The sequence below is a fragment of the Manacus candei genome, unplaced genomic scaffold (assembly GCF_025592945.1).
Source record: "Manacus candei isolate 608988 ecotype Guabito, Panama unplaced genomic scaffold, ASM2559294v1 h1tg000023l, whole genome shotgun sequence".
NCBI classification, from domain to species: Eukaryota; Metazoa; Chordata; class Aves; order Passeriformes; family Pipridae; genus Manacus; species Manacus candei.
The window spans coordinates 7,685,119-7,700,017 of record NW_026138071.1 but is presented as its reverse complement, the minus strand read 5'-3'; the positions used below and the strand labels follow the sequence as shown (position 1 = coordinate 7,700,017).

At 54.4% G+C, this 14,899-nt stretch overlaps 1 protein-coding gene across 2 annotated transcripts in view; it reads left to right on the top strand.

The window, feature by feature from the left end:
• The window catches only part of NHEJ1 (non-homologous end joining factor 1), a 45,209-nt gene that overhangs the window by 7,152 nt on the left and 23,158 nt on the right, over window positions 1-14,899 (top strand). For both annotated transcript variants that reach the window (XM_051787898.1, XM_051787899.1), the window contains exon 5: window positions 651-709. In XM_051787898.1, the coding sequence (XP_051643858.1) occupies window positions 651-709 (59 nt within the window). The remainder of the gene's footprint in view (window positions 1-650; window positions 710-14,899) is intronic.

Here is a 14,899-nt window from a genome sequence, read left to right as displayed (position 1 = left end):
GGACAGCCTGGCTTGGGTCTAGGGATGGAAGCTCGTGAGCAGGTGACCTCTCTTGTCCCTTACTTGGTGCAGGGCAGGAGGCTGGGAGTAAGCTTTGCACCATAGCTGCTGAAGGAATCCGGCCAGGTGCTTCTCCAGACCACATCATTTTTCCCCCCGTCACATGGGGAAAAACTAGTGTTTTCAACAAGGTGCAGAGCAGAATATAACAGGGCTATGTCCCTGTCCTGCAAGAGGAGGACACAGGCTGGCTCACTCCTTCAGAAAAGCAGCTGGACAAGCAGTGCCCTGTCCCATAGACTCAGGCAACTCTTTCCAACTGTAAGATCTGGGAATAGTGCTGAGCATGTGCTGCCACTGCTCTACAGTGTAGGAGGGTGCTGGGCAAGGGCTCTTGGCTCTGCTACCTGGTTGCTGTGTGCATCAGCAGGCTCAACCATGTTTCTCCCACTTCCTTGTGGTCCTTGCACCTTCTGTTAACTGGGTGATGTGTTCCTAGCCCAAGGGACCTGCTTGGCTCTCCTGCTGGCTCTGATGAGTGTACTAGAGCTTTTTCCCTGCAGCTTCCTCACCCCACAGGCAGGGGAAGGGGAAGCTGGGGCAGGAGGATTGCCCAGACCTGCCCAGGCTGATCCCTCTCTCACTTGCAGACCGACTGCGGACAGAGCCCTTCCAGGAGGAGACGTTTCAGCAGAACTTCATGACTGAGGTAAGAAGTGGTGCAAGTCCTCCATCCTTTGGCACAGGAGTGGTCAGGAGCTGGCATCAGCAGCCCCAGTGTGAGGTGGCCAGGCTGGATGGGAGCACTGATGGGACTGACTGAACTTATCTGAAGAGGAGTCAAGCCCTCTGGCTCTCCTATGGCCCTCTCTGTGTCCTTGCACCTGATCTGCAGGGTGAGCAGAGCTGGGGACATGCCTGGCATGGCTGGATGGGCACTACCTGGCTGCCCAGAGGTGCCAGCCAGGCTGGCTGCTCCACAGGAGTATGCTATTGTTGGGCCATCCTCACCTGCCTCCCACAGTTGCTGTGGACTTGAAACACTGATGCTTATGGCAGGCAGGTATTAGGTGAGTGAGGAGAAGCCATCTGGTCCTTTTGGTTCACCTCTTGCTTTTAGAGGTGACTTTGCAGTGGCGAATTGTGGGGACAAGTGCTTTTCACCATGTTATCCGTGCTGTGTCCACCACTGTCCCCTTGGCACACTCGGCTCTAAAATCAGACATGTGCTTTGGAGAAACTGGGACTGGAAGAGAGTCTTTCCTCTGATCCTTTTTCATGGCTGGAAATCATCACAGAAGCACTAAAATGATTCAAACTAATGTGTCAAGGTCAGAAATGATTGATGCTCATTGATGCAAAAAGACTCAGGATGCTTCTGAGTGTTCCTGTGCTCACTGTAAAGGCAAAGGAGTAGGGAGCAGTGGTGCCTGCTGGGGTCCAGGGAGTCAACCAGAGTGTCAGTGGTATCACACAGACTTTGTGAGGATATTGCTTTATGAGACAAGCTGATGCTCTTGTGCAACCAGGAATAAATGATCTGCAGAGTTTCTAAAAACTAGAGATGATCCCTTTTTTATATGTGAGGCATTGCATCCAGTGCAGGCAACTTTCGTTTCCCCCTGCTTATGAAGGATAGAGATGAATTTACTGCTGGACTGCAACTTGGATGTTGCCTAGGCACCGATGATCATGACCAGATTACATTCACCCTGGGCAAAGAAAGAACATTCCTACACAGTAATTTATATCCTTCATGCTTTTGAAAGGGCTAATTTCCCAAAGCAGGGGGAAAATTATGAGTGAAATCAGCTCAGAGGAAACATTTAGATAGAAAAATGTGAATGAAAATGGTGAGCTCTTTCAGAAGAATCTCAGAAGCCACAAAAAGCCACAATTCCACAATCAAGAAAGAGGGCAGTGCTGGCCAAGAGCCCGTTCTGGTTCAGCAGTGAAGTGAAGGCAGCAATTAGAAATAAAAGAGCAGTTTATAACAAATGGGAGAGTGGGAGTAGATAGCAATCAATATAAATTAGAAATTATGAAGTGTAGAAAATGGATAACAGAAGCTAAAAACATCAGTGAAAAATCATGGTGAAGGACAGAAGGAAAGGCTTTTATTTAGTGTAGTAGGAGAAAACCCCAAGCTCCCAGCAGTGGGATAAGCTTATTAGTAGACAGAGGTGGTAAAATGATTGATACTGGAACAGACATGGCAGAAACAATTGGTAAATGTTTCAGTGCTGTCACTGGAAGGATGTAGGCAGATGTGCCAGGATCGGGGGATGATGAAGTGTGTCTTTGTCCAAGGGTAGGCTGAACAACATCTGCTAAAGATGAACATCAGGCTTGAAACTCAGCATCCTCCGAGAGCTGGTAGGGTGTCGGGTACAAGGGAAGGTGCAGGCTGGGTAGGAGGGGAGTGAGGCAGCCCTGCACAGAACCTTGCAAAAGCAGCTGGTGGGGATCACATCTGCAGAGACTGAAAAGATGAGACAGCAGCTGGTGCTGTATCCCAAAAACAGTCCAGGAGCAGTGTCTTGGGGCCAGAGGGAATGAAAGGTTCTGGGAGATGCTCCCCCTCTGCGTCCCCTGGTAGCCATGTTTGAGCACTGGCCACAGAGGAGAGGCTGGGGCTTGTGTGTTTGGTCTGCCGGGGCGATGTCTGTCCTCTCATCTGTCATCTCTGCATTTATCCCGTTCTTTGTAAACCCACCAATGATGCTTTTTGGCCCATGTGCCTTCCTGCAGCAGCGAGCTGTGAGATGTGAACAGCTGCTGCCTTTGGTTTAAATGTGGTACCCTATTATTCCTCCAGATGTCTTCTAGGTCTTGTGCTAGCGAGGAACACCAAATATGGGATTTCAGCTCTCTCCGCCACCAAAACTGGCTCTTCACCCCAGTCTCTCCTCTTTTCTTGCAGCTGAAGGGTGGGTTTCTCTGTGCAGGGATTTCAGAGCACCCAGGCAATTTAGTACTCCTTTTAGTACTCCTGAAAGGAGCACCACAAGGAACTGGGGTCCCTTGGGGTTTGCTATGGGGAGCTGGGAATGCTGTGACCAGCTCCTGTGTCTAGGTTTTCAAAAAGACACCAGACAATCAAGCACAGAGTCAAGGAATGAATTGAGGGCTGGAGAGAGAGCCCAGCATTGAGAAACTTGGAAGGAAAGAGCTTTTCTAGCTTATCAGGGAGAAAATTGAGAGGTGCCTTGATTACAGTGTGTGAGGGTCTTTACAAGGAGAAAATGCTGGTTAGTGAAGGGCTCTCTTTAATCTCACAGAGAGCAGTGGAGAACAAGCCAGGCACTGGGAGACACAGCCAGGCAATTTTGAGCTAGGATGGAGGGACTTGGGTTTGCTCCTGCAAGTGATTAACGATTGGGGCATTCTCCCAAGGGCAGTGGTTGATCCTCCATCTCTTGATGTCTCCAGAAGTTGGGCTGGGAGCCTGCCTGGAAGAAAACCAGGTTGCTGGGTTTGGTCTTGGGATGTGCGTGGTTGAACATCTGCGGGCAGGAGGTCAGGAGGAGAAGTCTGATGGTCCTTCCAGCCTCTCCACTTGGAAAATGCAGCTTCAGGTTGTGAATGTTTGGTAGCAGTAAGCATGTCCTGGCTGGAAAGGGATTGCGATGGTGTGGCACAGGGCTGGATGCGGGAAAGTGCTCCACAGCTCTGCTCATTTCCCAAACCTTTGCGGCATCCCCTATGAAGAGGAAAGGACCTGTCAGTCCCCGAAGGCAGATCTGCTCAGCCGCTCAGCTTAAACATGCCCTTTCCCTGGGCTTGTGTGCACTTGGCTGTCCAGGGCATTTTAACTAACCGTGGGGAGTTTTCCAGCAAATCCCTGGTAATATTTATACGTTTAGGAAACGATGCTTTCACACACACAGTTTTTGGCAAGGGTTCACTGCTGAGCAGCTGCCTAGGCTTGGGCAGAGCTGGAAGGAGACTGGTGGCTGTGCACAAGCTGAGGCAAAGCCGGTGGCTTTTATTGGCAAGCCCAGGGGTTCACACCATGAGAGGAAGGAGCAGGTGGCTGGAGAGGGCTCAGTGCCTTGGAGCTGCCCCGGCACTGTTCCCAGCAGCCTAGGACCTAGCAGGTTGGGGATATTTTGTCCCCAGGTGTCCCTTTGGGTTACAGAAATGACCCCACAGGGCAACGTGGGGTGCCCACCCATGGGTTTTGAGAGCTTGTCCTAGCTTGGCTACAGTCAGCGTTTCATGACATAGCTTCTGCCAGAGTCAATGATCCGGCTCTGTGGAGGGGCAGGGTCAGGGGGTCCATGCAGTGCTGTGCCCCGTGCTCTGACAAGGGCAGGGACAGGTACACCGAGGACAAGCTCACCGATACCATCAGTGCAAATATAGCCCCCGCTCCCCAGGATGCTCTGCCCTGTGTATTTTTATCTGCTGCGGCCGGCGCGGGGGTGGCTGCTCCGCACCTCCGCAAGCGGGGCGCGGGACCTCGGCAAACAGGACGCGGCGGGTTCACGGCTCGACCCCGGGGCCCGGTGAGGAGGAGGAGGATGTGCCATCAAAACAAGCAATGCTGGAGAGGAAGATAAACAAACAGGCGGCTTCCAGTGCGGCCCCAGCCGAGGGCGAGTGGGAGCCCCGGGGCCAGAGCTGGCTGTGGTGCCGGCGGCGGTGCTGGCTGACGTCAGGGCGCCCGGGGGTCAGCATCCCTCTTATTGTTCCCCACCGGGGCTGGGACCAGGGCCAGGCGCCTGTCCCCCTCCCGTGAAGGGACACAGGCCAGCAGGGCAGGTGGAGGACGGCTGGGACGCACTCTGGAGCCACAGGCCATTGCCACCCCGGGGCCAGCTGAGCACCTGCCTGCCTCCAGCACCCTGCCTCGCCTTTTTAACAGGCACTAAAAATAAGCCCCAGGGAGTGGAGTGGCCACGGTCAGTGGGCGAAGGCGGTAGCGGCCTGCACATTTTGCAGGGTGGGGATGACATCCCTCAAACCCACGCCAGCCCAGTGCAGTGGAGAGGAAGTGGCCCTTTGGCTCCTTCAAAGGAGGGATGTTTTTAATTAGCGCAAGGTAGCTGTGGCTTTGCAGCTGCTAGTTAGCCAGAGTGGGGCCGGCAGTGTGTGTGTGACATGGACTGCTTGCACACAGGGTGAACAGCTCACAGAGAAGATGGCATGGGCGCTCGGCTGGGCTGAGGTCCCTTGGCAGGTTGGATCAGGGCAGAGGTGGCAGCATAGGGCTGGCTTATGGAGCTGCTGGATGAGCAGAGCAAGCTCGATGAGCAGAGCAAGCTCTTGTGTGCAGCAAAGCATTCATGCTGTGCTTGCCCAGTGAGACACATGGGTGCTTGTGTCTTGTTCTGAATTGGGGCCACTTGGGCAGTCCTTGTTTCATTCCTGAGCAAGCTTTGTTCACACCATCCCATTGCCGCCCTGGGGTCCAAGTCCCACACTGGAAATGCAGTAGGCTGTGGCTGTGCTGGGGGGAGCAGGACGCTCCTTGCACACACTAAAGGAGCTGCCTTGCACACCCTCAAGGAGCTGCATGCTGCTGCAAGCAGGAGGGGAGGATCACTTGTGCTCAGTGTGAGTGTGTGTACAAGAGCAGGAGCATGTGAACTAGACTGGGAGTGTGCATGCTGGCACTGATGGGAGCAAGGGGCAAAGTGCCACAACTGCTGGCTGAAGGAGACAGGGGCTAGCACTTGGTGCCCTCAGTGGGGCATTTGGGGGCACAGGTGCTCACCACTGCTTGGGTGCTGACCACTGCGTGGGCACCGGCCCCCTGCAGTGTTTGCCATGGAGGTGCGTGGCAGTCAGTGCTGTGGCATTATTTATTTATTTGCTGAGGCCCGATCAGGTGAGGGGCACCCAGCCAGTATGCACTTTCTGGGCCACTCCTGGCAGCCACAGGCTGCTTGCACAAGCAGTGAGTCAGTGTAGCTGCATGTTGCTAAAACCAGACTTGGCACAGGCACCCCAGAGCAGCAGCCTGCCCAAAAGTGCCCAGACCTCGGGCAAGCAGCAAGTCCCCAGCAGCTGGACCAGGGCTATGCTGTCCGTGATTACTCCAGACCTCGCATCTGCTGGGAATGTGGATGCTGTCCCAGGAGCCCTGAGGGAATGCTCCTGCTGGGGATGGGGGGACTTCACAGCCCAAACCCCTGTGACTGGCTGTGCCACTGCAGAAAGTGCATGGCATCTGGGCCAGGTACAGGAAGCTGTCTGCTTGGTCCCATCCCACTTCAGCCCAGCATCACCTGGTGTTTTGTTTGGGTGTAGAGGAATGGACAGGCACCAACACAGCCACCCTTCCTGGGGTGCTGCACAGCCCTTGGCTCTGCAGTGGCATATGTGGTCTGGCACATGCAGGGAACCCTCCTTTGTAGCTGGAGTCTTCCTCATCCTCTCCATGCCATGTCATGCTGTGCCATACCCTGCAAAGCTGTGCTAGGCCATGCTGTGCTGTGATGTGCCAGGTTGTGCCATGCCAGGTGCCACTGCAGGCAGGAAGAGGGGCATCACAGGCCATCTGGCAGAAGGGGCCAGACCCTGCTTCTGCGGGAGAGGCCCCAGCCCATGCATGGGCACTGACTGCAGAGTGCTGCTGAGGAGCAACTCAGCTCAGGGAATGATTGATCTCGTGTCAGCAAGGCAGTGGTTTGAGCCAGTGCCAGGCCTCAGCTCAAATGGGAGCATTGAAGGGGGATAGCCCCCTCCTCCTCCTGAAAGCAGAGCAGCAATCCCCCTGCCACCACCCCTGGCCCTGCTCCCACATCTTGGCCATTATAGGCCCCGTGGCTGCAGGCAGCTGCCTGGCCCTGGGGAGCACGCAAGGGGCAGCAGGCAGCACAGAGGTGTCTGGGGTCCCAATCTTGCCAGGCTGTGTTTGGGTTAGAGGAGGGCGAATGGAGCATGCAGGGACAGTTGGTAGGGGAAAAGGTGTGGGACATGGTCTGTCCCTTGCCACTGTACCCCACAGCTGCCGGTCCAGCCCTTCAGCTCAGGATGTGGCAGTAACTCCTGCAAGCAAAGGACCTTTTGGGGAGTAAAACAAGGTAGACTAATGGCACTGCTCTGTGGTAACTTCTCTGTCCCCAGCTGATGGGGTTTGGACTGAGTGTTGCCATCCCCGCTGTCTCCACTGGCCTAGGGCAGGGCAGAGGAGCAGTGTTGCCTGCACCATTGGTGCTGCCCTCTGCAGCCCCCTGCACCCCTTCTGCGCCTGAAATAGGCTGTCAGGTTTTTTCACCATGTCCCTGCATGTCCCAAGCCCTTTGCCAGCTTCCCCCATACCCACAGCTACACCCCTTCTCCAGTGGCATCCACTGGCAGATTTTATTGGTGTTTCTGAGAGCTGATTCCTCCCTATCCCTTGGGCCAAAGCCCCTGTAGCCCCTTCCAGTTGTGCCAGCCCATGCAGAGGTGATACTGAACAGCTGAGCACATCTGGGCAGGCAGCAGCACCTGGGGAGGGGTTGCTCTGCACCCCAGGGGGTACAACCATCAGATTCTTGAGGCTGCCTGCTCCCACTCTGCTCCGACCTTCGTGCCCTATGTATCTGTGTAAGGAAACAGGGCCATTCATGTATTTCTCTCTCTATTTATACCTCTCCCTTTCTGTATTTAGTGTGTACGCAGGCAGAGGGGGCAGCAAATGCCGGGGCCACTGATGTTCTTGGCTCCAGTGCTGGCTGGAATTTCGTCCTGGAATGTATCCTGAACCGCTCTGAAAACACGAATAAATCTCTGTGTGTTTTGTGCGTGTGTGTACACAAATATATAGACAACATATAGACATGGAGCCATATAGGGCATTTGTGAGCTTTGCTATTTAAAGGAAAGAGTAGTTAGAGGGTTTTCAGTGAGGCAAACACCTCTGGATCAAAGGGCTGCAGGGTGCTCTGCTAGTGGCCAGGCATCTTGGGAGATAGGTGGCACCAGCTTTGTCTTCTCCAGGGACCTGAAGCCACCCTTTGGTGACATACCTAAGGTAGCACACCCACTGAGCCCCGAGCAGTGCTCTGGTCCCTTGGTTCCTACATTTGGTGGAGGTCTCTGCTCCCTGGCCTCCAGCTTCCCAGTGAGAGCCCCAGAGAACCAACTGCTGTGCTGATGACGCAGGCTGCAAAACCTTATGTGCAGCTGGATGGAATAGGGCAAGGATATCAGCCCCTCTGTGGCACAGGCTGGTCCAGGGCTTCTGGAGTGTCACATCAACTAGTGCTCACAGCTCTTGAGAAAATATGTGGGAAAGGAAAAAATAGATGTTGGGTAGCAGGTCCCAAGTAGGTGCTGAGTTGGGCATCTCCTTGGGATGCTGCAGCACAGCTGGTGTTCACAGTTGTCTGGGAATGACAATGAAAAGGGGAAAATAGAAATTTGGTCCCAGATCCCAAACAGGATGCTTGGCCATGCCAGGAGGGCACTCTTCAGGAGCGGCTGGCAGCTGTCTTGCTGTGGATGCTGAATGAGGCCCCCCGGTGGGAGCACCACTGAGTGTCCCAGCACCCCTTGGCTGGGGAGGAGGGACCTATTTAGCCCAGGTCAGGGTCATGGTGGCTTCTTGTCTTCTGGGTGCTAAAACCCCTGATATCTTGGGCTGAAAATGCCCACATTTGGTCTCTGGCCAAAGGCGATGTGTTTGTGGGTGGGGGAAATTGGAGCAAATTCCTCCTGTGAGTCCTGCACGTGTGCGCGGGCGTGTGGATAGGGGAAATATAGTTTTCCTTTTGAAAAAAAAGCCCTGCTTATTTTTATACAGAACTCCAGAAGGGCTGAAGGTGGAAACTTGGTCTGTCAGCAGCTGTCACGGGGGAGCAGGTCCCTGCCTGAGTTTGGGGGGAAACCACAGCTGGGTGTTAATGGGACTGTTAATGAATTAATGTTGGCTGCTAGGGGCCGGCAGGGAACCTGGCTCGGTGCAGCATGAGCACATGGAGCCCTGCCCAGCACACGGGCTCCGGCACAGCTGCAGAAAGCTCCAGCTCTGGGAGCCTTGCACTTGGGGAGGTGTGAGTCTCTCCTCCTAGTCATGTCTCACTTTTTGGGTTGTGGAAACACTTGGTAATGTGGCCACGTTGCAGGGGGAGAGGGTCCCACACCAGAGAGCGTGGAAACACCCACTGTAGGTGTGCTGCCTTTCGACTCTGGGCATCTGCTGCCTGAGTTGATGATACCGCTTCATGCTGGGTCTACTCAGTTGCCGAAACCAAATCCTTAAAGCCATTTAAAGAAAACAGGCTGGAAGGGAAATCCCTCCAGGTTTATTTGTGGGTTGGAGAGCCTGTGCTGCTCGGTCAGTGCAATGCCTGCAGCAGCAGTGGTCTTTGCATGGCACTGCCTGTCTGCAGCCCTTCTCGGGGTTATTCCTCTTTCTCCCCAAAATGTGGAGGAGCACCCATGGGAATGTGGTGAGCACAGCTATGCCCCATGCTGCAGGCTCAGCAGTATCTTTGCACATTTTTCACACCTGGTTTGCTGGGAACAGCTCTGGAGGAAGATGAGGAGGTTGTGCTAACATGCTGAACTGATGCCAAAATGGTAGGGGTGCAGTGGGGCTGAGGAATAGCACTGTATCCTCGTTGGACTGGAAATAAGAGGGAAAATGCAGAGAGGATCTGGGAAAGAGAGGACAAATTCTTCTCTGTAGACTACTCCTACTCTGTCCTTCAGTCTCTGCGTGAGAGATTGGAAATCTCAGCCATGGGCAAGTGTGTGGCATCTCCTGGGTTTTCTCCCTCTGGTATCAGACAACTGTTGAACCAAGAGGAAAGATTGACCATCCTGAGGGATGGATGACTGCAGAGAAAGAGATGACAATGTCAAAGAAGGGCTGACCATGCTGAAGAAGGAAAGACCACACCAAGGAAGGGATAGATATACTGGAGAAGGGAAGACCATGCTGAAGTAGGGATGACCATGCCCAGAATGGCACTGTGTATGGACTGTTTCCCCAGCAGAAGATGCTGTTATGAATGGAGGGAGGCAGAGCCTCCTCTGCTGAGAGGAAGGCTGGAATAGTGTGAGACTTTGGGATCTCTGCGTTCTCCCCAGAGATGCTGTACTTGATGCAAAGACCACTCAGTCAGGCAGACCCTCACCTTACTAAGGAAACCTCTCTGGGCATTTCAACCCAATACCTTTCCTGGGACATTGTGCTGGTCTTTCAGAGTCAATCTCCAAGTGTGTAGCCAACACCTGCCACCCAGTGCCAAAGCCAGCCAGTGGGACTGAGGACCTGGAGAGGGCAGTGCCTGGGCCTCTCTTGCAGTCCTTCTCCTAGCACGGGTGAACTTTACACAACCTGCTCCTCAACACTAGAGAAGGTCCTTCAGAGGATCCCAAATTCCAGTTTGGAGGGACTCTGAGGCTCCTCTGTGCCCAGTTGCCCGCACTTGCAGACTGGCTCTGGCTCCACTGGGCCCAGAGTCTTTCCCAACCCTATCCCAGACAGACGGATATCCCAAAACCCACTGGTCCCAGAGGCTCCCACTCAGTGTCCCCCTGGCTGAATGAGGTGGTGTGCGTGTGCCCAGACTGTCCCCTCCTGTGACTGTACAGTACACACGGCTAAATATATGTCTGTGCAGATACAGGAACTCAGAGGGGCTGAGTGATGCTCCCTTTCTATACCTCTTTTCATGGAGAAAACTAATGAGATTCATGTCATTAAAGGGCTCATGTTTTGTGGGATGGGAACCTTTTAAACGGGATGTGTCCTGGCTTAGTCATGGCAAATATTTACCAAAAAAAAAAAAAAAAAAAAGAGAAAGAGGAAAAAAAAGGGACATACCATATAAAATTAGAATTCTGAAAATAGTATTTAAAGCAAGTGAGAGAGAGGAACCTAAAACAGAAAATACAGCTCGGTCTGTTCAAGAGTCAGGGGAAGAGAGAGCGGGGCGGGGGGGGAAAGCCAGAGATAAAACGAGAGAAACCTCGGCAGTAAAAACAGCATCTTGGTAAATAGACTATTAAAAAAATTCTGACTCGCTTTATGGCTTTCTTGGCTGCCGTTCAGCTGTCCTGCCCTGGCCGGCACGGAGGGAAGGTAGCAGGAGCTGGCGTCTGTGTGGATGCTCAGAGCCTCGGGACGCGGCTTCCCCCCACCCGCCCCGAGCAGCCGCGCAGGGCGTTAAATTTAGCCACATAATGATGGCCCTGAGGAGGCAGCCTTTTGTAGCCACACTGTAATTACTGCCTCGCTTATAAATTTTATTTTTCTTATTATGTTTCCTCCTCTGCTGGGGAAGGGGTGGGGAGGTCTCCCCCACCCTCATCAAACCTGCAGCTCTCCTGGGAGCAGGGGGTACCATGGGATGGAGGGGAAGGTGGAAATGGCTGCTCAAACCCTGTGCTGCTCTCCTGTCCCAATATAGGGCTGAGCCCCCCATTTGGGGATGGGGGAGGTGTTGAGCTAACCCTAGTGTGGTAGGGTCCCCAAAGCCCAAAGCATAGGTGTCTTGACCCCCCTGGTCCTTAGCCTTACCCTCTCAGGGTGCTTGGGAGATGTACTTGTGCCAGCAGGACCAGGGGATCTCCAGCAGGGCTGCAAGCCCACTTCACAGCCAGGCTGAGGAGGCAGCCAGGACCCCCACCAGGGTGTGGGGGATGCAAGCAGCAGCTGTCTGGCCCCACTTGGCGAGTCACCGGCTTCAGCCCTGCTCCTCACAGAGGTGGGAAAGGCGAAAGGGCAAGGGGTGGCCCCAGCCACCTCCTCCTGCCAGGGGCGGGCAGAGGGTACAGCTCCTCTCTGAGCTGGTGCAAGTGGGGGACAGCTTCAGGCCAGGCAAGAACGTGCCAGAAAAGGCCTCGTTCCCCTCTTGTTTTCCCAAAACAAAGGAAACAGTCTTGCATTGCTGGAAGTCGCGTGCTTGGGCTGTGCTGGCTTGTTATCATCCGATAACCTGCCGACCTGGGAGCTGCCCTGCTCCTCACCCGTTGAGCCTGCACTACGGGATGCGAACAGCTTCCGCATAAGCTGCCCTTTGCAGAGATCCGTTTTCCGCTCCCTGGGCTGGGGGGAACAGTGGTGGGGGCTGCAACGATGGCCCCAGCTGGCCCCAGGCTCACCATGTGCCTGGTGAGACCTGCCCCTGCAGGTGATGGTGGATGATGAGGGAAGAGGAAAAGCAGAGGTGGCAGGTGCCTTGATGTGGTCCAGGTACTACCATCCCATGTGCAGCTTGGAAGGTGATTTGGGGCTCTGCTATATCTTGCTTTGTCCCATACCACTTCCCTGAGAGCACCAGGGCCAGGCTCTGCCATGAAGCTGGGTGGGTAGTGTACAGGGCTGAAGGTGGCTGGGGTCCCTTGGGGCACATGGTGAGTCCTTCAGGGAAAGGACCCTTGCAAACTGCCAAGGAAGGCTGTGTAGCACCAGGACTGCCTGCTTTCCCTTCCAGCTTTGTGCCTTCTCCCAGGCTCGTGCCCTGGGTAGGGTGCAGTGGCACCAAGGTGCTGGTGGGGCTGGTGGTCACGGTGATGTTCATACATCACTATGGGAACGTGTTTGGGGGAGCATCTCCTTGGTAGAGATGTGCATGAGGGACAGGCAGGACCACAGCAGTCTCACCCAGCTGTGCCCAGGGAGGTGAGCTTATACCAAAGCATCCCCTTTCTCCAGCCCTGTGCTGTGAGGGCTCTGTTCAGCACAACGATGACCCGAAGCAACCTCCATCCCATGCTCAAATGTCCATTTCAGGGCAGGTAGGACAATACTAAATCAACTCCTTTAAAACCTCCTGACCTGCAGCCCCACGGACGTGCCAGTCCCCATCCCTCCCTCATCTGTGGGCACACTGGGGTCTGGTGCGCTGGCTGGCTGCCCAGGCATGGGGCTGCCTTGGCTGCTGGCCAGGAGGCTCCTGGCCTGGCTGGGTCCATGCCCTGACCCTCCATCCCACTGCGGGGTCCGTGGCTTGTGCCAGGCGCCAGGAATTCAGCACAGAGGTGGTCATAGGAACCCCTGGGGACAGTGGCCACCACCTCACCGGTGGGGCTTGGGAGCCCAGGTGTATAGAGCACCGTGGACCAAAAGACAAAGTGCCCTTTCAGCCTAAGCTCTGGAAAGATGCGTGTGTGTGTGTGTGCAGAGGTTAATGCCTTCGGCCCTGGGGAGAGGAGAGGAGAGAGCACGGGCTGAGTCCATCCCCACTGGGAGTTGGCCCCATCCCCACCGGGAGCTGGCCCCACACATGTGCCTCTGCATGTGCCTGCGTGTGCTTCTGTGTGCAGGAGGCTTATGCATTTCCGTCTCGGTGTATTTACATACGTCATGTGTGTATCTTACTCATCGCTGTGTTTTTCTTTCCTTGTTCTTAGGTCTTTCCCCCACCCCCGCTATGGATCTATAATTCTTATGACATTTTATTCTTCCCCCTTTTTTTTTTTAAAAAAAACCTCCAGTTTTAGAAGTTGCTGGCTTCTTAGGAAAATAAACTGTATTTTTAGTGCTTGTCTGCAAGGCAGGCTGCTGATCCCGCCTGCCCCTGCTCATCGCTTACTCACTACTTGTTTAAGCTTTTATTTTCCCCTTCACCCTGTGCCGGGTTGTGGGGGCAGCCAGCGGCATTCTGGAGCTGAGCAGCACGGTGGGAGCGCACCAAAGTTGTCAATGAGGGAAAGGCAGCTCCAATCTGGCCTTTATTGAGGTCTGGGTTTGCGTAGCTCTGGAGCAGCCTGCCCTGTAATCAGCCAGCCACCAGAGTTGGCCAGCCTTGTAATAAAGTAGCTCTATATTTATTTGTTGTGCTTATACACCGCTCTGTAATAAGTTAGGAGCCTTCCCCACTCCCCTCATTTTCTTTGGGAAGTTCCTCTGGATCTCTGAAGGGAACTGCCATCCGATTCACAGTGGATGCCTGGGGCCCTGCATCCTGTGAGCTGCTCTGTCCACATCTGGGCCACATGCCTTTAGCTCTGTGTGCCCCAAACACCCCATGCCCAACTGTCCCCATGCTCTCCCCAGCATACCAGCCCTTTTCCCCAATTCTGAGAGACCCAGTGGCTCTCCCAGTACCCCGCATTCCCCCCGTCCGCTTGTCCCCATCCCTGCTGCCCCCAGCACTGCCTCTGCGAGCCCCCCTCCCTCCCTCTCTATTCCAAGCTTGGGTCTTTTTAAAATACATTCATTAAAGGGAGCTCAGTTGCCCTTTCCCCGGCGAGGCTGGAACACTGACAGCCTGTTTGCCTGCGTGTCTGTAATTAAACTCAATCTCTAGGTGAATACAACAATGTGACTGCACAGAATAATTCCTGGAGATCCTGACGCCGAGGAGGAGTGTGGCCTGTAAGCAGCCCATTCACGCCTGACTTTCTATAAATACTTTACTATGTGGCATTAAGAAAACTTCAAGCCCTTTCTCCCCCTCTCTTTTTTTTTTTTTTTTATTAGTGCTACATAATATAGTAATTGTGTAACTAGAAGGTCCCCCCTGTGCCTGCCTGGGTTCACAGGCTTGGGTGTGACCTTGCGCTGCACTGGCTGAGCTCAGGAGCCTGCTGCCATGCCCAGGGACTGCTGTGCCCAGGGACCCGCAGGGATGCAGGTGGCCTGCAGCACCCTTCATCCTGGAGCTGGGATGATGCCATGGGGATATTCTGCCAACCCAAAAGGCTTATGCCCCTAAAACCCCTCCTAGTGGTGTCCATGCTGGCAGCAGTGCTTGGCTGATACATGTCCTGTGGTCCTGGGAGCTGTGGCTGCTAGGGAAGTACAGATGGATATTGGGGCAAAAGGAGGAAGGACAGGTATTTGGAAACACACCTACATTCCCATAGCCATCAATGTGGCTGCTCCTCAGGTTTGAGCCCGGGAGCTCTCTAGCCCAGGGTCCTTGGGAAGCCCCAGGGCAGGTGCTCCCCCGGTCCTGTCCTGCCCAAGGGCAGGGGTGAAGTGTGTGTCCCACCTGTTGTCCCT